At 39.3% G+C, this 21,180-nt stretch overlaps 1 protein-coding gene across 1 annotated transcript in view; it reads right to left on the minus strand.

Moving 5' to 3' along the window:
* Positions 1 to 4,259: 4,259 nt before the first annotated feature.
* The window catches only part of HIF1A (hypoxia inducible factor 1 subunit alpha), a 52,586-nt gene continuing 35,665 nt past the window's right edge, over positions 4,260 to 21,180 (minus strand). The window contains exons 10-15 of the mRNA XM_053697293.1: positions 12,970 to 13,235; positions 12,758 to 12,880; positions 11,150 to 11,538; positions 9,552 to 9,660; positions 7,054 to 7,180; positions 4,260 to 5,705 (exon numbers count right to left, since the gene is read on the minus strand). Of these exons, the coding sequence (XP_053553268.1) occupies positions 5,554 to 5,705; positions 7,054 to 7,180; positions 9,552 to 9,660; positions 11,150 to 11,538; positions 12,758 to 12,880; positions 12,970 to 13,235 (1,166 nt within the window). The 3' untranslated portion in view covers positions 4,260 to 5,553. The remainder of the gene's footprint in view (positions 5,706 to 7,053; positions 7,181 to 9,551; positions 9,661 to 11,149; positions 11,539 to 12,757; positions 12,881 to 12,969; positions 13,236 to 21,180) is intronic.

Below are 21,180 nucleotides of genomic sequence, written 5' to 3' on the forward strand. Positions count from 1 at the left end.
GGCAGCGAAACTCGTCAACGCTGATTGCCAAGGTGCTGTTAACATGAGTCGGGATGGTTTCGCAGAGACAACACTCCCTGCATCTCCGGCCTCAAACATTCATCCATGCTCTCACTGAGAGGCTGACAGAATTACTTAAAACGCCAGTCCCATTCCGAAGAGTACTACCCTCCATAAGAGACTATCTTCAAACTTCTGACACTTCTGTCAACCTCCTGTGACGAAAGGCAAAGAATGACTGGGGGATGTATTTAAGCCTTTGGCCAGGTTCCCAAAAGTAATGAATGCAGCTGTGGACTCTTCCCGTTTAAGAAGAAAATAGGTGATAGAAGTAAATTGGAAAATTGTTTAAAATTTCATGCCCTATCTGAATCATGAAAGTTTATCACAAAACATGCCCTATCTGAATCATGAAAGTTTATCACAAAACGTACTTTTTATTAAAAATTATTTATTATTATAGCGACGTAGAGAGCGGTCCCACCAGCTCGCTACGTCAGTGAAAAGCTTGTGCACAAGATTCAGACGAAACTGCGCATGCGTATTTGCAACGGAACTGCGCATGAGTGAAAATGTGCGATCGCATAAGTGAAACATTATACAATGAATGCATACATACATTTGAGTCACAGTTACAATTTGTATCAAAATAAGAAGCAGCAAGCACACTACGCAGGCGTCTCATGAACGAGCCCGATAGCTCTATGACGCTATTTAGGGAGTAACGCATGCGCAAAATTTAACAATGATGTTGGGAGAAAGGGCGCTGAACATTGGTGAATCACATTTATGTCAAAGTAGGCAAGATGGCGGGCGGATGAAAATGAGAAACGGAGCGAAAATAAAAAAGTAAACAAATAGAAGGTACGATTAGTATGCAAGATAAAATGATCAATGAACGTCAAACTAATTTTTGATCAACTGTGTGAACGAGTCACCCGGACTTGACCTTCACTTTAACCCTTGATTCCATAAAATAAAATGTCCCACTGGGACCCTTACTTCTTTCGGTAACATTACATTTCCATATTGAAATAAAATGAAATGATCGTAACGGGAAACTACGCCGTGGAATACGGCCCTTCAAGTGTGACCGATAGTAGCATCGCTTCGGACATGGACTTGAGTGAATAAAGGCAGGCAGCGAAACTCGTCAACGCTGATTGCCAAGGTGCTGTTAACATGAGTCGGGATGGTTTCGCAGAGACAACACTCCCTGCATCTCCGGCCTCAAACATTCATCCATGCTCTCACTGAGAGGCTGACAGAATTACTTAAAACGCCAGTCCCATTCCGAAGAGTACTACCCTCCATAAGAGACTATCTTCAAACTTCTGACACTTCTGTCAACCTCCTGTGACGAAAGGCAAAGAATGACTGGGGGATGTATTTAAGCCTTTGGCCAGGTTCCCAAAAGTAATGAATGCAGCTGTGGACTCTTCCCGTTTAAGAAGAAAATAGGTGATAGAAGTAAATTGGAAAATTGTTTAAAATTTCATGCCCTATCTGAATCATGAAAGTTTGTTTTGGACTAGACTGTCCCTTTAACTTCAGACAAACCTCCCTTTATAATTTGACTGACCTGGGTTAGCAAAATCAGATTTTGAAAGTAAGAAGCCTATATCTGCTTTGGTGATTGGGTAACCATCTTCCAGATGGTTTCTTCTGTTGCCTCCAAAGACAATGGAGATGAACGTTTATCTTTTTCAGATATTGCGGTTTTGAAGGATTTCAAATAATTATCCATCTTTGGAACTGGAGTGCTTCCTGGTTTGTATGTTTTGTCTGAATTAGTCAAACATTTAGAGGCCATGTTAAAATGAAGGAGATTAAAGTATTATTTATAGTTTACAGACTGTATAAACTTAAAAAGAAAGAAATGTTGTAACTTGTGTTGTTTGAAGGTGTCAGATTCCAAGTTAAAGGGACAGTCTACACCAGAATTGTTATTGTTTTAAAAGATAGATAATCCCTTTATTACCCATTCCCCAGTTTTGCATAACCAACACAGTTATAATATACTTTTAACCTCTGTGATTATCTTGTATCTAAGCCTCTGCAAACTGCCCCTTTATTTCAGTTCTTTTGACAGACTTGCAGTTTAGCCAATCAGTGCCTGCTCCCAGATAACTTCACGAGCACAGTATTATCTATATGAAATACGTGAACTAACATCTTCTAGTGGTGAAAAATTGTTAAAATGCATTCTGAAAAGAGGCGGCCTTCAAGGTCTAAGAAATTAGCATATGAACCTCCTAGGTTAAGCTTTCAACTAATACCACCAAGAAAACAAAGCAAAATTGGTGATAAAAGTAAATTGGAAAATTGTTTAAAATGACATGCTCTATCTGAATCATGAAAGTTTATTTTGGCCTAGACTGTCGACTGGCGACAAGACGAAGCCTGGGTCCTTCCCAGGCTATGCGTTATGTTCCGGAGAGGCTAGACAGGTAAACTCTGACTGGAGCCACATGCAATAAGGTTAACTGTGAGAGCTTAGTCTCCTACATACAAGATCAGATTAGTAATATATAAGCAAAGCCAATATATAGGATTTCTTAGAAAAGTCTCATTGGTTTTTGCATCAGTGCAAGTGTAGACTGTGATAATGTAATTAAGCTTCATAGGACTGAGCACTTAAAAGAAACAAAAGGTTCTGAGATGCAGTCAGGATTATTGTCACCAATTTCAGCGTGAATACACATTATAGCTGGATCATATAGTTGTGGGTGCTGAGCATTAAAGTACTGTGTTGTGATTGCAGCTGCACCCACTCTGTTTAACACTCTAGTTATGCAAGCTTACTGCTGACTGCTGTTACATTGCTTCATGACTGCTCTATTTTAGCTGATCAGTTGAACCTGTGCTTTTCTCTTTCAATAGTCTCAGGTGGTCCTGTATGTTATCTGCACACTGGCTTTAGTTCTCAGCCTCTGACGCTGTTCCGATGTGGTGTATTGGCCACGTGTGTATATGCTGCAACCTCCTTACTCCGCTGGCAGTGGTGATGGGTCAAAGGATCCCTCAAACTAACTGCAATGATCTAATCATTTGAACCTGTGCTTTTCCCTTTCAATATTTAGTCTCAGGTGGTCCTGTATGTTATCTGCACACTGGCTTTAGTTCTCAGCCTCTGACGCTGTTCCGATGTGGTGTATTGGCCATGTGTGTATATGCTGCAACCTCCTTACTCCGCTGGCAGTGGTGATGGTCAAAGGATCCCTCAAACTAACGGCAATGATCTAATCAGTTTATGTCCCAGCTGTAATAAAATATTAAAACCCCAATGTTCCCCACATTATATGCAGCTTTGAGGAGAGTCCGCTATGAAGCACAGTCAAAGTGTGGCCATTTCCTTCGCTGGCGAGCTCAGCCTCATCAAAACCCACATTTTTTTTATTCACAATTCAGAGAGAGTTTACAATAATAAATTAAAAAATAAAACACACACATACACCTTACCAATTTACTTTTAATTTCAAATTAACTTTGTTCTCGTAGTATTTTTTGTTAAAAAGCAATTAGGTAGGCTCAGGAAAGTGCACCTGGAGCATTATATGAAAGCAGATTTGCAAAAATACTTTAACAAATATTAGATATGGTAAAAACATTGCTGCATACCTAGGTTTTCTCTTTTACAACTAACAAAATGAAAACAAAGTCAATTTCATAATAGAAGTAAATTGGAATCTTTATGAAGACTGAATGCTCAGTTTGAATTGGGGGGGAGTTCCAAATGACAAACTTGTAAAGACAGACCATAACTATTACTTACGTAAGGGGACATGAAACCCACATTTTTTTCTTTCATGATTCAGATATAGCAAGACATTTTAAATACCTTTCCATTATCTAATTTGTTATGTTCTCTTAGTATCTTTTGTTGAAAAGTATACCTAGATAGGCTTAGAAGCTGTTGATTGGTAGCTAGCTGCACATATATGCCTCTTGCCATTGGCTTTCAGCTAGCTCCAAGTAGTGCATTACTGCTCCTTCAACAAATACCAAGAGAATGAAGTAAAGTAGATAATAGAAGTATATTGAAGAGTTGTTAAATAATGTATAATCGGAGTAATGAAAGAAGAATTTTGGGTTCCATGTTCCTTTAAGGTTAGGGAAGTTATAATCTTTGTTTTTAACTTGAATCCATATACTAAGTTCTAATACAAATGATTACAACAAACTTATAAAGGAATATATATATATATAGGGTCACTCTTTGGTCTTTTTCCGTATGAAAACATAGATAGACAAATTGCTACAACGTGTGGTCTTTCCCCATATATTGTTTATTGATGTTATAAAACAATACATTTAGTGTTCGGGTCCAACCACAAACAGCAAAAAAGAATGGAGAAAAAAAAAAAACACAACAGTCTGCACATTTTGCAAAGTACGATCACACTGAACAGATGTTTGAAGATACAACTATTTTACTCTAAAATAAAATTAAAAAAAGTTTTGTTTTTTTTCAAAAGAGGAATTGAACATTATATGAAAAAATAAAGATGTTAATAGCGGGAAAAAAGTGCATGAAATCAGATACCAAGCAACTCTGTGTACTATGCAAATCTGCTAGCAACAGCTGGATGTCTATATCCCACAGGGTAAACAGAACAGTATTTTACAGATCTGTTACAAAATCAGCATGATGACAACAACCACAAGCAGGGATTTGTTCGCTGTTTTACAGTCTCTACACACTTAACCCTTTGTTACCAGACAGCGACCCTCTCTGGCCACAAAGGGTTAACATTTTCTCTTTCTAAAAAGAGAATTTCATACTAAATTATTCTAGTCATTCCAGTTAAGATCAATCTTAAAACCAACTGTAACTAATTCAGGTTTAAAATCTGCAGTAGCTAGAACTTTGTGTTATCAGTTACATCACAATATATCTAACAATTATATCAATTTAGACCTTACATGATTTGATGCGATAACTAAAAACACAAAAAAAGACAAAAAAACATTTAAACTAGTTTTTAAAAATGCATAATATATTGCATGAAGAACTGCTGGTATTTTTTTGTTTTCTTAAGAAAATATATTGTGCGACTGTGACAATGCAACGTTGACTTAGCATTGTTTATTGTGCGAGAAAAAACAGAATGTAATTACTTTGCGACATTGATGAACTACATAATATCCAATGGAATCACAAAGACCATTTTTCACATGGCGAGACTGGACCTTATGATTAACTCCTTGGTTGCCGGAGGGAGGCCACAACACGTTACTCGACGATGGATTGCAGCAGTCTCTTGCAATCAAGGTGTTAAGTAGCTATACGCTGTGACATACCCTAAACAAAGAAATAGATGCTGCACACTTTGGAGAGGAATTGGCGTATATATAGTTATGGAGAATATGAATTTGGATAGATGCTGCTGGAGCAACTATGTGACAACCGGTGAAATGGGACCGATACTGGGCTTACTGAAGTAGTGCAGTATTGTACACAGGATTCTAATATCAGATCTAAAAAATATAAATACACTGCTTTGGGTGAGGAGGGTCCACCAGTGTCCAAAATATGAACAAATAAAAAGATCAGTTGGCTTGATCGAGGGCCTTTAGGAGTTCTTCGCCCTGTAGCAAATGTCTGCTTCCTTGAATGGGAGCATTCACTTCGCAGTCATACCCAGTCAGCTGAGGAAGTCCGCTGCCCACCAATGACTGCCCAATCAATCGACTCCCCATATCTATAGGCCAGAAGAGAAAACAAAGTGAAAACAAAGAACTGACAAAGTGCAGTTGTGAGTGTATAATATGAAGGCAAGAAAAACAAGCAAATGAACAAACGTTGTGATGCTAAAGGAAAAGATAATTAATATGAAATGATTGTGGCTTAAACTGTACATTACATTTTGCTAAATGAAACAGCGTGAGGAAGAGGTATAGCACAGTGCGCATGTGCAGCTTTCTGCAGGATTGAGAGAGAACAACAGAAAGTGTAAGGGCGAGCGGTAGTCTTCTGGCTGGCTATACCACCTGCTGCGGCCTTGGAGGCTGATGGCTACGGAAAACATCTATTTATGACAAGTTAGCAAAATGTAATTTACAGTAGGCAATATGTACTGCTCATTTAAGTTTTTTTTTTTTAAATATCCTTAATGTCCTTTCAAAGAGGCATTTTAGCAAAAATTGTAATCCACGTGGATGCACTTTAGTTTTCGATAGAAGCATTTCTGCAATATACATGTATTAGCAAAAATGCTTCTAATAAAAGCTAGAGAGGTCTCAAAAGTGTATTTAAGTATGCACCAGCATTTGCTCAGATAGCCTTAGGTTCTTGCACCATCTGGTAATGACTGAATTTGTTAATTGCTGCCATGATACAAGCCCCACTGGTGCACTGAGCAGCCGCAGTATTTAAAATGCTGGTGCACTGGGAATATCTAGCTATGCTTCACATGCACAGAAATATGTTATCACTAAAACAGCGATAAACTTTTACTAGAAGCATTTTTGCCAATACAAGTATATTGTCTATTAAAAGATGTAATTCATCTACGTGCATTTAAATTTTGACCAGTTCCTTTAAGTGGAAAACGGACATAAAATGCTCTAGGTCATATATGGGTTCTTCACGTGATTAAATGTTACATGGAAAAATGAACAACACAACACTAGTTTTACAAGTGTTTCACTCCACACTGGGCAAGAACTATTAGATCACACTGAGTGACAAATCATATGTGCAGCAATTTAAATCAGACAGGGAAAAGTGCACAAATCTGAATTCTGAACGGTCAGAAGAAAATGTGTAAGTTTAATGGGTAAAACATTACAATAGGCCTGCACTTTTATATGACAAATTTACTTCCAAATTCCACAGTGCCCTTTTCGTGCATTATATGTAGATATGTTTCTGGGTCTGTACGTATATTCTGTTGTGTGGCATTTATCTTTCTAAAGTGCTGATATTTAACTTGTGTACAACATACTTTTATACTGATAAATAGAAGACTGGTTCACGACGTTTCCCTTCTAAGATTCCCCTCTACAATGCATAGAGTGACTAACTATATTGAGAAGAGCAATATTTACCTGTTGACAACAATAGAATCGTCCTCTGCTCTGCTAAACTTAGCCTTTCTGACTCGCTTCCCTTTACTCGCTTCCATAGCAGTGAAGAGTTCGGTCCTGGATCCACATTTGTTTGGAATAATGTTCCCTACATTAGAAACATTTTATTTTTAACAGTCCTCTTGAAAAATAACAATTTGGATTTTTAAAAGCTGTTCCAAGTTTGTTTTATTCAGTAAAATGGTCTCAAACCCTTTGTGTTAATAATTGTATCAGCAATGCAATATTAGTTGTGCTTAGACAAAAACATAAATTATGCTTACCAGGTAATTTCCTTTCCATCTGTATGAGGAGAGTCCACGGCTTCATTCCTTACTTGTGGGAAATACTGAACCTGGCCACCAGGAGGAGGCAAAGACACCCCAGCCAAAGGCTTAAATATCTCCCCCACTCCCTTCATCCCCCAGTCATTCTGTCAAGGGAACAAGGAACAGTAGGAGAAATATCAGGGTATAAATGGTGCCAGAAGAACAAAACAAAACATTTTGGTCCACCCAATGGAGAAAATGGGCTAGCACAGAAAAACCTGAGGCCTTGGCATTCAGGCGAATAACCTGCATATTTGCATCACAAATAAATGAATTAGCTACCCTTAAGGCCTTAATTCTTTCCTGGATTCCCATCGAGTGGACCTTCCACCTCGATCAATTCCGATAAGGAGTCGCACCAGCAGGTCGCCGCTCCAGCAACCGCAGCAACAGCCGCTGACGGTTGAAACATCTTTCTTAACAGAGTTTCTAGCTGCTTATCCATGGGCTCCTTAAAACGACAAACTATCCTCAAGAGGGATAGTAGTGCGCTTAGCAAGCGTGGAGATAGTGCCATCCACCATAGGAACGGAACCTTACAACTCTAATTGAGAGTCCGGAACCGGTAATTTTTTAAAAGAAGGGGAAAAAGAAGAACCAAGTCTTTCCCATTCATTCCTTATAATGTTAGTCATCTTTACAGGAACTGGGAAAGTCTGTGGTACAACCCTTTCCTCGTAGACCTTATCTAATTTAGGAATACAGGGTTCCTTAGGTAATTTAGGTTCTGGAACCTCTAAAAGTAGCCAACACTTCCTTTAGCAGAAAGCGTAAGTGTTTAATCCTAAATCTAAAGTCTGGTTCCTGCGCAGCTGGAGGTTCAGAGGCAGCAGATTCCGACCAGATTCGTCTCCGGAAAACCACACTATCAGGAATAATCAGTGTGACCACACCTGGTCACGTGGTGCGCCATGCAGGACCGCCCCAGCTATAGCTAAAAGGGCACCAAGCCTAAAAGGCTGCGCAGCTTAAACCTGTACATTCCAACATCTGCATGAGCCACATCGCACACATGTTGCAGCATAATCTGTAATATGTACATTATGTGAAATTATCCCCCCTGTTCAATAATCCCCTTCCGGATATATTGACCCCGATTCCATACAGACACTGTGACCCTATCTTCTTGCGTTATCATATGTGTATAAATAATGAAACTAATGAAACTATCTTACCAGAATCTATGCCGTGGAACAGGAATACAGCCTCTCAAGTTTGACAGCCAGTAGCATCCCTCCTGACATGGACTTGAGTGAAAAAAAGCAGGCAGTGAAACTTGTCAACACTGATTGATTAGGAGCTGTTAATGAGTCTGCATGGGTTCGCAGAAAGACTCTCCCTGCATCTCCAGACTCTAACATTTGTCAATCCTCTCATTGAGAGGCTGACAAGACTACTTAAAACTCCAGTCCCATTCCGAAGGGTAGATACCCTCCAAAAGGAACTGCTCCGTATCTTCTGACACTTCTCTGCCAACCTCCTGTGACGAAATGCAAAGAATGACTGGGGGATGAGGGGAGTGGGGGAGGTATTTGAGCTTTTGTCTGGGGTGCCTTTGCCTCCTCCTGGTGGCCAGGTTCAGCTTTTCCCACAAGTAAGGAATTAAGCTGTGGACTCTCCACATATTAAGATGGAAAGCCTGAATGCTACAATAGATTTAACGGTTAGCAAATGTGTGCAAATAAATGTGTTGGTGCACCAAGATAAATAATAAAGCTGGCTAATGAAGTTTTCACTGTAGCGCTGTGTGTCTGCATATATTCTAAATAAAATGTTTTAAAAAGGACATGGAACTGAAAAATGTTGATTTTGATTCACATAGAGCATACAACACAGAGATTAAACAACTTCCCAATTTATTTCTATTATCAATTTTGCTTAATTCTCTTGCTATCCTTTCTTGAAGGAGCAACAATGTACTACTGAGAGCTAGATGAACACATTGGTAAGTAAATGACAAGAGGCCTATATGTGCAGCCACCAATCAGCAACTAGTTCCCAGCTCCTGAGCCTACTTATGTAAGCTTTTCAATAAAAGACAAAAAGAACAAAGCAAATTAGAAAGTTGTTTAAAATTAAATGCTCTATCTGAATAAAAAAACAAAGTTTGGGTTTCATGTACCTTTAAATAAAGAAAACATTTGCACTCACAATTCCTACTGCTTGAAACAGCGAGCCATCGTTATCCATCTTGCGCTTTCTTTGGGAGTTGTGTAAAGCTATTAACTTGGGGTTTAATTCTTCATCCACAACTGTAGATCTTCAAAAAAAAAAAAAAAGTAACAAATTTGAAGATTTACAATGCCCTGAAATATAAAGTCAAAGCTTGATCTTTAAATACAATCTGCCGGGAATTAAAAGAAAAAAAAGAAAAACACATTATCAGCTATTTGTAGAGCGCCAACAGCGTGTTATAAACATAGGCACGAGATGCAGGTGACATTTATAGGGATCAAGTTGCACTGTTAGAAGGTGATCTACAAACAGCTGTGCTTATAGGCTTACATGCTAAGAGAGTTCAAGGGGATAGCAAAGAGGGAGAAGATCCGGTCAGAAAAGGTTAGTGTATATTGTATGCTTCCCTGAACAGTCTTTAGGGAGCGCTTGAAACTTTAAAAACTAGAGGAGTCTTGTAGAGCGAGACAGAGAGTTCCACAAGATAAGGGCCAGCCTGGAGAAGTCTTGTAGACGGGAGAGGAGGTCATGAGCACATCGAAGAGGACAGTATCTGGAGACCAGGTCTGAGATATACGGGGGGGGGGGGGGGGGGGGAGAGACAGTACTACTGAGGGCCTTGTATGTCAGAGTGAGTATTGTGTGTTTAATTCTGTAGGTTAGAGGAAGCCAGTGAAGGAATTTGCAGAGAGGTGCAGCAGATGAAGAGCGACGTGTAAGGAAGACGAGCCTGGCAGAGGCATTCATTATGGATTGTAAAGGAGCTAGGCGGCAGCTAGGGAGACCAAAGAGGATGGAATTGCAGTACCAAGGCGGGAAAGGATGAGAGAATGGATTAACACAGTTGTGTCTGGTGAGGAAATGTCAAATTTTGGAGATGTTTTTAACCCTTTGACAGGGTTAATTTATCTACATTGTAAACAAATTGAAATCCTGCGATTTCAATGATGGGATCGGGTCAGAGGGGCGTCCCTGTGACGCTAGGCACGCCCTCCAGACCGCGATCACATCGGAAGCTCAGTTGGCCTTAGGACAGCCAACGATTATGACGTTCTATTTAGTCATAACGGCACTAAAGCCCAGTGTTATGACGGAATAGAACAGCATAATGGCGTTAAAAGGTTAAGGTGGAAGGGGCAGGAATTTTCCAAAGATGGAATGTGAGGACTGAAAGAAAGATCTGAGTCAAGTGTGACCCCAAGACATTGGGCATTAGGGGTTGGGGTAATGATGGAATTATCAAGTTAAAGAAAAATTGGGGGGGGGGGGGGGGGGGGAGATTTTAGGTGTAGGGGCTCAGTTTTGGATAGAAGTTGCTTATGGCAGTGAGAAGACATATAAGATAAGAGAAAGACAGTGACACGAGTAAAGAAAGAAGGGAATAGGTCTGGTTGCCAGAAGTGTTGCTACCACCATGTTGGTTATTATTGTTTTTAACCCTATGTATACCACAAAGGGGTTGCAACACCTCTTGCAGCCAAGAGGTTTAATCTGTTGGGCCCCAGAATGAGATGCCCTCTAGCAGCTTAATAGTGAAGCTTTACAATATATTTTGAATAAGTAACCTTATCTACCTTTTACTTAAAGGAGACGCCAGGTTTGGAGTTCCAGGTCGGGACCTCTCAGGTTTTTCTAATGCAGTCATGCCTGTTCTCACTGGCGAGCTTGTGCGACTTCTGTTGCCATTAAAAGGGGACGCTGGGGCACTGATGACTTCTTTCATCATGTGAAGAGGTGACTGTACAATTATGGATTTTGCATCACTCATGGTTTCTGTAATTAATGGCATAAAGTCACTGGCCGGTGGTGCCTGGGACGGCTGGAACAGATTGCTCATGCTTCCCATAGTCTGGGCGTTTTCAGATTCTGTCTCTAACGATGCAAGCTGATCAAAGGAACGTAGCTGGAAGTCGTCATCCATAGGTATGTATGGCGCCAACATTTCCAAATCCAAGTCCGTTTCCTGAACAGAAATAAAATTATTTTGCTTCTTAATAGGCATCACATACTTTAGTAAGTTCAACTTGATACCTGCGTGCCATATACCTCTCTGAACCCTTCCTCATCTCACCCCATGTGCATGCCACAATCAGCAACACAATTACTTGACTTTTTGTTTTTATCTTCCCTATTCTAAAGCTAGGTAAGTTCCAGGGTGGGGAAGGATAATCATCTTCTGGGTATCTTGTTGAAATGCCATATGATAAATGGTGACAGCAAGGTGTTTATATAGGAAATGTCACTATATCGATACTGTTAAACAGAACCATGTGCCGGAGATTTCCATGAAAGCTTGAGGAGCTGTAATAGCAGTAATTATTGGCTGCAGTAGAAGACCAAACGTTTCTTATTCCTTGGGAGCCTCCAGACGTTCTCATTTCATGGTACGACTCCCCTTTATGTAACTAATATACAGACAAGGACAAACTGCACCACAATATAAGGCAGTGCTAAAGCTTTATTAAGCTCACATGCCAGTTACAACCACAAAATAAAGTCCCACTTCTTAAAGGGACATTATACTCTTTGCATAAATGTTTTGTAGATCTATTTATATAGCCCATGAAGTTTTTTGTTTTTTTTTAGATGTATAATTTTGCTTATTTTTAAATAACATTGCTCTGATTTTCAGTCTCCTAACCAAGCCCCAAAGTTTTCGGAAATTGGCCGCTACCTTACTCCTGTTTGTGTAAAGAGTCTTTTCATATGCAAAAGAAGGAAGAGGGGGGAGTGTCTTATTTCCAACTTGCAGAGTGGGCTTTCCGGCTACCTTTTCAACAGAGCTAAACTGAGAGCTTCTAAGTACGTTTTTAAACTGTTTTATACTGGATTTTTATATCAGTATCTGTGCAATCTTTATAGTAGTGTCTATTACATGCAGTTATATGAAAAGTGGTGTATACTGTCCCTTTAATAAGCAAATAAAACTCAGAGTTGAATCAGGGGAATCGTTTAACAAATCTGGATGGAGAAAGGCAGAATCGTGTCATAAAGACAAACGCCAGACAGCATAATACACTTAATCTATTCAGGACTGTAAATCCCCAGACACAAAATGTTATATATTTTTATCTCACTGTACTGTAAACGTATAACTAATATATCCTACTTGCCGGTCTTCATATTTGTTCCTATTATAATAGAGAGGCACAAGACAGAAACATAACATAGGAGTTTCCTACCTGAGTAGAAAATGGTGCTTTAGCTTCTGTGTCTATTGCAAAAAGTTTTTCCACCAAGTCCATTTTGAATTCCCCTGCGATATCGTGATCAACGTTATAGGAATAGTCGGCGGGAGAACCAGGCTGCAAGGAGCAAGCAGGAAAGACATGAGCAGGCAACAGAATGAGGACGGCACTACCCTAGTGATTTAGAGCTGGCTTTATGGCCTTACCTCTGTAGAACTTTGGCTGGTGCTAATGTCCGATGGGCTATCTGGTTTAGAAAGTTGTGGAATGGTAAAAGCGAGCGCCAGCGGCTCTTTGCTCGACTCCAGTTTAATCACCACTTCCCTGTTGAGGGCAGGATCTGCATCACTGCGCAGAGGTTTTGGCTTCTCAGAGGTGGGAAGGGGGGACACTTCAATGCTTTCCAGCTTCTCGTTTGATGGGTGAAGCATGACATCATTGTACAATTGAACTTCAAACGACTGTTCAGATTCTACACATGAAACATTTACATAAAGTTAATGACGTTGCCTTGAAGCAGCAGAAAATATGTATTTTTTTTTAATTTGTGAAAATAACTCCTTAGCTGCAAGAAAGAACTGCTATCATTGTAAAACAATACATCGTAGCAATCTCTATAAGCAAACCAAGAGCTTAAAGGGGCAGTAAGCACCTTTATATAAATTTTTATATATATATATATATATATATATATATATATATATATATATATATATATATATATATATATATATATATATATATATATATATATATATATATACATACACACATACATACACACATTTATTTTGCCCCCTTTTTCGTGTACTGTAGATTATACAATTCTAAGAGTTGTTAAAGCACAGCGGATTAGTCAGGACCAACCGTGCTACATATATGTACCCAATTGGTTTTATCTGATAACACACTACAAAAACAATGCACTAACATAATGACCATGGCTAGGCTTGTCGGCTGCAGACTGAAGCCCAAATTGCCTTCTCCACATAAGGCAAGTAATGGAGTTTGGCTATTACAGCAAACAAAAACATAATTTATGTAAGAACTTACCTGATAAATTCATTTCTTTCATATTAGCAAGAGTCCATGAGCTAGTGACGTATGGGATATACATTCCTACCAGGAGGGGCAAAGTTTCCCAAACCTCAAAATGCCTATAAATACACCCCTCACCACACCCACAATTCAGTTTAACGAATAGCCAAGAAGTGGGGTGATAAAAAAGTGCGAAAGCATAAAAAATAAGGAATTGGAATAATTGTGCTTTATACAAAAATCATAACCACCACAAAAAAGGGCGGACCTCATGGACTCTTGCTAATATGAAAGAAATGAATTTATCAGGTAAGTTCTTACATAAATTATGTTTTCTTTCATGTAATTAGCAAGAGTCCATGAGCTAGTGACGTATGGGATAATGATTACCCAAGATGTGGATCTTTCCACACAAGAGTCACTAGAGAGGGAGGGATAAAATAAAGACAGCCAATTCCTGCTGAAAATAATCCACACCCAAAATAAAGTTTAATGAAAAGCATAAGCAGAAGATTCAAACTGAAACCGCTGCCTGAAGTACGTTTCTACCAAAAACTGCTTCAGAAGAAGAAAATACATCAAAATGGTAGAATTTAGTAAAAGTATGCAAAGAGGACCAAGTTGCTGCTTTGCAAATCTGATCAACCGAGGCTTCATTCCTAAATGCGCAGGAAGTAGAAACTGACCTAGTAGAATGAGCTGTAATTCTCTGAGGCGGAGTTTTACCCGACTCAACATAGGCAAGATGAATTAAAGATTTCAACCAAGATGCCAAAGAAATGGCAGAAGCTTTCTGGCCTTTTCTAGAACCGGAAAAGATAACAAATAGACTAGAAGTCTTTCTGAAAGATTTAGTAGCTTCAACATAATATTTCAAAGCTCTAACAACATCCAAAGAATGCAACGATTTCTCCTTAGAATTCTTAGGATTAGGACATAATGAAGGAACCACAATTTCTCTACTAATGTTGTTGGAATTCACAACTTTAGGTAAAAATTCAAAAGAAGTTCGCAACACCGCCTTATCCTGATGAAAAATCAGAAAAGGAGACTCACAAGAAAGAGCAGATAATTCAGAAACTCTTCTGGCAGAAGAGATGGACAAAAGGAACAAAACTTTCCAAGAAAGTAATTTAATGTCCAATGAATGCATAGGTTCAAACGGAGGAGCTTGAAGAGCCCCCAGAACCAAATTCAAACTCCAAGGAGGAGAAATTGACTTAATGACAGGTTTTATACGAACCAAAGCTTGTACAAAACAATGAATATCAGGAAGAATAGCAATCTTTCTGTGAAAAAGAACAGAAAGAGCAGAGATTTGTCCTTTCAAGGAACTTGCGGACAAACCTTTATCTAAACCATCCTGAAGAAACTGTAAAATTCTCGGAATTCTAAAAGAATGCCAAGAAAAATGATGAGAAATACACCAAGAAATATAAGTCTTCCAGACTCTATAATATATCTCTCTAGATACAGATTTACGAGCCTGTAACATAGTATTAATCACAGCGTCAGAGAAACCTCTTTGACGAAGAATCAAGCGTTCAATCTCCATACCTTTAAATTTAAGGATTTCAGATCCTGATGGAAAAAAGGACCTTGTGACAGAAGGTCTGGTCTTAACGGAAGAGTCCACGGTTGGCAAGAGGCCATCCGGACAAGATCCGCATACCAAAACCTGTGAGGCCATGCCGGAGCTACCAGCAGAACAAACGAGCATTCCTTCAGAATCTTGGAGATTACTCTTGGAAGAAGAACTAGAGGCGGAAAGATATAGGCAGGATGATACTTCCAAGGAAGTGATAATGCATCCACTGCCTCCGCCTGAGGATCCCGGGATCTGGACAGATACCTGGGAAGTTTCTTGTTTAGATGGGACGCCATCAAATCTATTTCTGGAAGTTCCCACATTTGAACGATCTGAAGAAACACCTCTGGGTGAAGAGACCATTCGCCCGGATGCAACGTTTGGCGACTGAGATAATCCGCTTCCCAATTGTCTACACCTGGGATATGAACCGCAGAGATTAGACAGGAGCTGGATTCCGCCCAAACCAAAATTCGAGATACTTCTTTCATAGCCAGAGGACTGCGAGTTCCTCCTTGATGATGGATGTATGCCACAGTTGTGACATTGTCTGTCTGAAAACAAATGAACGATTCTCTCTTCAGAAGAGGCCAAAACTGAGAGCTCTGAAAATTGCACGGAGTTCCAAAATATTGATCGGTAATCTCACCTCCTGAGATTCCCAAACTCCTTGTGCCGTCAGAGATCCCCACACAGCTCCCCAACCTGTGAGACTTGCATCTGTTGAAATTACAGTCCAGGTCGGAAGCACAAAAGAAGCCCCCTGAATTAAACGATGGTGATCTGTCCACCACGTTAGAGAGTGTCGTACAATCGGTTTTAAAGATATTAATTGAGATATCTTTGTGTAATCCTTGCACCATTGATTCAGCATACAAAGCTGAAGAGGTCGCATGTGAAAACGAGCAAAGGGGATCGCGTCCGATGCAGCAGTCATAAGACCTAGAATTTCCATGCATAAGGCTACTGAAGGGAATGATTGTGACTGAAGGTTTCGACAAGCTGCCATCAGTTTTAGACGCCTCTTGTCTGTTAAAGACAGAGTCATGGACACTGAATCTATTTGGAAACCCAGAAAGGTTACCCTTGTCTGAGGAATCAATGAACTTTTTGGTAAATTGATCCTCCAACCATGATCTTTAAGAAACAACACAAGTCGATTCGTATGAAATTCTGCTAAATGTAAAGACTGAGCAAGTACCAAGATATCGTCCAAATAAGGAAATACCACAATACCCTGTTCTCTGATTACAGACAGAAGGGCACCGAGAACCTTTGTAAAAATTCTTGGAGCTGTAGCAAGGCCAAACGGCAGAGCCACAAACTTGTAATGCTTGTCCAGAAAAGAGAATCTCAGGAACCGATAATGATCCGGATGAATCGGAATATGCAGATATGCATCCTGTAAATCTATTGTGGACATATTATTCCCTTGCTGAACAAAAGGCAAGATAGTCCTTACAGTTACCATTTTGAACGTTGGTATCCTTACATAACGATTCAATATTTTTAGATCCAGAACTGGTCTGAAGGAATTCTCCTTCTTTGGTACAATGAAGAGATTTGAATAAAACCCCATCCCCTGTTCCTGAACTGGAACTGACATAATTACTCCAGTCAACTCTAGATCTGAAACACAATTCAGAAATGCTTGAGCTTTTACTGGATTTACTGGGACACGGGAAAGAAAAAATCTCTTTGCAGGAGGTCTCATCTTGAAACCAATTCTGTACCCTTCTGAAACAATGTTCTGAATCCAAAGATTGTGAACAGAATTGATCCAAATTTCTTTGAAAAAACGTAACCTGCCCCCTACCAGCTGAGCTGGAATGAGGGCCGCACCTTCATGTGGACTTAGAAGCAGGCTTTGCCTTTCTGGCTGGCTTGGATTTATTCCAGATTGGAGATGTTTTCCAAACTGAAACTGCTCCTGAGGATGAAGGATCAGGTTTTTGTTCTTTGTTGAAACGAAAGGAACGAAAACGATTATTAGCTCTGTTTTTACCCTTAGATTTTTTATCCTGTGGTAAAAAGGTTCCTTTCCCACCAGTAACAGTTGAAATAATAGAATCCAACTGAGAACCAAATAATTTGTTACCCTGGAAAGAAATGGAAAGTAGAGTTGATTTAGAAGCCATATCAGCATTCCAAGTCTTAAGCCATAAAGCTCTTCTAGCTAAAATAGCTAGAGACATAAACCTGACATCAACTCTGATAATATCAAAGATGGCATCACAGATAAAATTATTAGCATGCTGAAGAAGAATAATAATATCATGAGAATCATGATGTGTTACTTGTTGCGCTAAGGTTTCCAACCAAAAAGTTGAAGCTGCAGCAACATCAGCCAAAGATATAGCAGGTCTAAGAAGATTACCTGAACACAGATAAGCTTTTCTTAGAAAGGATTCAATTTTCCTATCTAAAGGATCCTTAAACGAAGTACCATCTGACGTAGGAATAGTAGTACGTTTAGCAAGGGTAGAAATAGCCCCATCAACTTTAGGGATTTTGTCCCAAAATTCTAATCTGTCAGACGGCACAGGATATAATTGCTTAAAACGTTTAGAAGGAGTAAATGAATTACCCAATTTATCCTATTCTTTGGAAATTACTGCAGAAATAGCATTAGGAACAGGAAAAACTTCTGGAATAACCACAGGAGATTTAAATACCTTATCCAAACGTTTAGAATTAGTATCAAGAGGACCAGAATCCTCTATTTCTAAAGCAATTAGAACTTCTTTAAGTAAAGAACGAATAAATTCCATTTTAAATAAATATGAAGATTTATCAGCATCAACCTCTGAGACAGAATCCTCTGAACCAGAAGAGTCATCAGAATCAGAATGATGATGTTCATTTAAAAATTCATCTGTAGGGAGAGAAGTTTTAAAAGATTTTTTACGTTTACTAGAAGGAGAAATAACAGACATAGCCTTCTTTATGGATTCAGAAACAAAATCTCTTATGTTATCAGGAACATTCTGCACCTTAGATGTTGAAGGAACTGCAACAGGCAACGGTACTTTACTAAAGGAAATATTATCTGCTTTAACAAGTTTGTCATGACAATCAATACAAACAACAGCTGGAGGAATAGCTACCAAAAGTTTACAGCAGATACACTTAGCTTTGGTAGATCCAGCATTAGACATCGATTTTCCTGTAGTATCTTCTGACTCAGATGCAACGTGAGACATCTTGCAATATGTAAGAGAAAAAACAACAACATATAAAGCAAAATTGATCAAATTCCTTAAATGACAGTTTCAGGAATGGGAAAAAATGCCAAAGAACAAGCTTCTAGCAACCAGAAGCAATGAAAAATGAGACTTAAATAATGTGGAGACAAAAGCGACGCCCATATTTTTTAGCGCCAAATAAGACGCCCACATTATTTGGCGCCTAAATGCTTTTTGGCGCCAAAAATGACGCCACATCCGGAACGCCGACATTTTTGGCGCAAAATAACGTCAACTTCCGGCGACACGTATGACGCCGGAAACGGAAAAGAATTTTTGCGCCAAAAAAGTTTGCGCCAAGAATGACGCAATAAAATGAAGCATTTTCAGCCCACAGGGAAAAAAGTCAAATTTTTGAAGGTAAGAAAAAATGATTAAATCAAATGCATTATCCCAAATATGAAACTGACTGTCTGAAAAATAAGGAAAGTTGAACATTCTGAGTCAAGACAAATAAATGTTTGAATACATATATTTAGAACTTTATAAACAAAGTGCCCAACCATAGCTTAGAGTGTCACAGAAAAGAAGATTTACTTACCCCAGGACACTCATCTACATGTTTGTAGAAAGCCAAACCAGTACTGAAACGAGAATCAGCAGAGGTAATGGTATATATAAGAGTATATCGTCGATCTGAAAAGGGAGGTAAGAGATGAATCTCTACGACCGATAACAGAGAACCTATGAAATAGACCCCGTAGAAGGAGATCACTGCATTCAAATAGGCAATACTCTCCTCACATCCCTCTGACATTCAACTTGCTGCGGAGCGCATATCAACGTAGAATCTAGCACACCTATAGGAGGCAAAGTTTGTAAAACTGATTTGTGGGTGTGGTGAGGGGTGTATTTATAGGCATTTTGAGGTTTGGGAAACTTTGCCCCTCCTGGTAGGAATGTATATCCCATACGTCACTAGCTCATGGACTCTTGCTAATTACATGAAAGAAATGTTAATTTGTTTTAAAAATGTTAAGACTTGGCCAATATGTTGTTCTATAGAAAACAGAAATGTCTTATAATTAAAATTTGCTTACTGTCCCTTTAAAACTGTGAAAGCCTAGTGCTACCATGTAACAAAAAAAAAAAAAATCACTACTAATAATAAAAGGCCGGCTAGTGTCACTTTAACACCTTCAGGACGGGGGCAAATGTTAACGTTCGGTACAAAGTTCTGAGGTTAACATTAAAAGGAAACCAAGTCTTGTGATCATCGCTGCATTGACATTGATTCCAATGCTGGGGTACTCCCTACAATGCTCGGCACGTCCCCCAGTCAGATGTTTCCTTTCGTCAAAGTAGGAGGTTGCAGGACACCAAAAAAAAAAAAAAAGTTAGAACGTTCCATGCCATCTTAAGGGTGTTAAAGCCCAGCACTGTAAGGACTGCATGGAACATCCTAATGGCGTGAAGGGGTTAAATAACTTTCTGGCCTTAAGGACCTTATTGAGATTTTGTATAGATGATCAGATGCTATGAAGGCCACAGATCTTTAGAAGACGTTATGCTGAACACAAACAGAAAATGATTTCTGAACTAGCCTGGTAATTAACCCCTTCAGTGCTGAGCTATTTCACACCAATATGCTTTCAGTTGCTAGCACATCAGTATTTTATTCTGTGAGGCACATAACTACTTTTTCATCAGACTGAGCATTTTAAGAAAATCATTCTAGTTTCGAGAAATAAAACAAACACGGGGAAGCGCCAGCCTTACATTTTTGTGTTATTTTCTATGGTGTAAAGAGCAGCACAAGAATAATTATTGCATTAGAGCCCCCTCGCATTAGGGAAAACCACAATTTAAAGGGACATGAAACCCAATTTTTTTCTTTTAGGATTCAAATAGAGCACACATTTGTAAACATTTTTCCAATTTACTTCTATTAACAATTTTGCTTCATTTGCTTGGTTTCCTTTCTTGAAAAAGCAGCAAGGCACTACTGGGAGCTAGCTGAACACATCAATAAGCCAATCACAAGAGGCATATATGTAAAGCCACCAATCAGCAGCTTGCTCCCAGTTCCTGAGCCTACCTAGGTATTATTTTCAGAAAAGGATCCCAAGAGAATAAAGCAAATTAGACATAAGTAAATTGGAAAGCTGTTTAGAATTTGATGCTCTATCTGAATCATGAAAAAGAAAAAATTGGGTTTCATGTCCCTTTAAATGCTGCTGCAGGGATTGCCTTGCTCTCTGTGACATCATCACACACAGAGTAACATCACGGAGTTCCAACTGGGGAAGGGAAAAAAAAGTTTCTCTTGAGATATAGGGTTGCCACCTCGGCCATGCTTTCCTGGAAACTTATGAGTTACACATGTTGCAGGGTGTGCAGGGTGAAAATAGTAACTCTGGACAGCACTATTCATGTTCCTCCTTGCACATCCTGCAGCATGTGTAACTCATAAGTGTCCAGGAAACATGGCCGAGGTGGCAAACCCTATTGAGATAGCACCACCAGGACAATGACATGAGGTTGTCACACTCAGAAGTTTAGTGGGGCTGACAATGTCGTATCTCCTTCCACACTGAAGGTGTTAA

The sequence above is a fragment of the Bombina bombina genome, chromosome 1 (genome assembly GCF_027579735.1).
Source record: "Bombina bombina isolate aBomBom1 chromosome 1, aBomBom1.pri, whole genome shotgun sequence".
Taxonomy (NCBI): domain Eukaryota; kingdom Metazoa; phylum Chordata; class Amphibia; order Anura; family Bombinatoridae; genus Bombina; species Bombina bombina.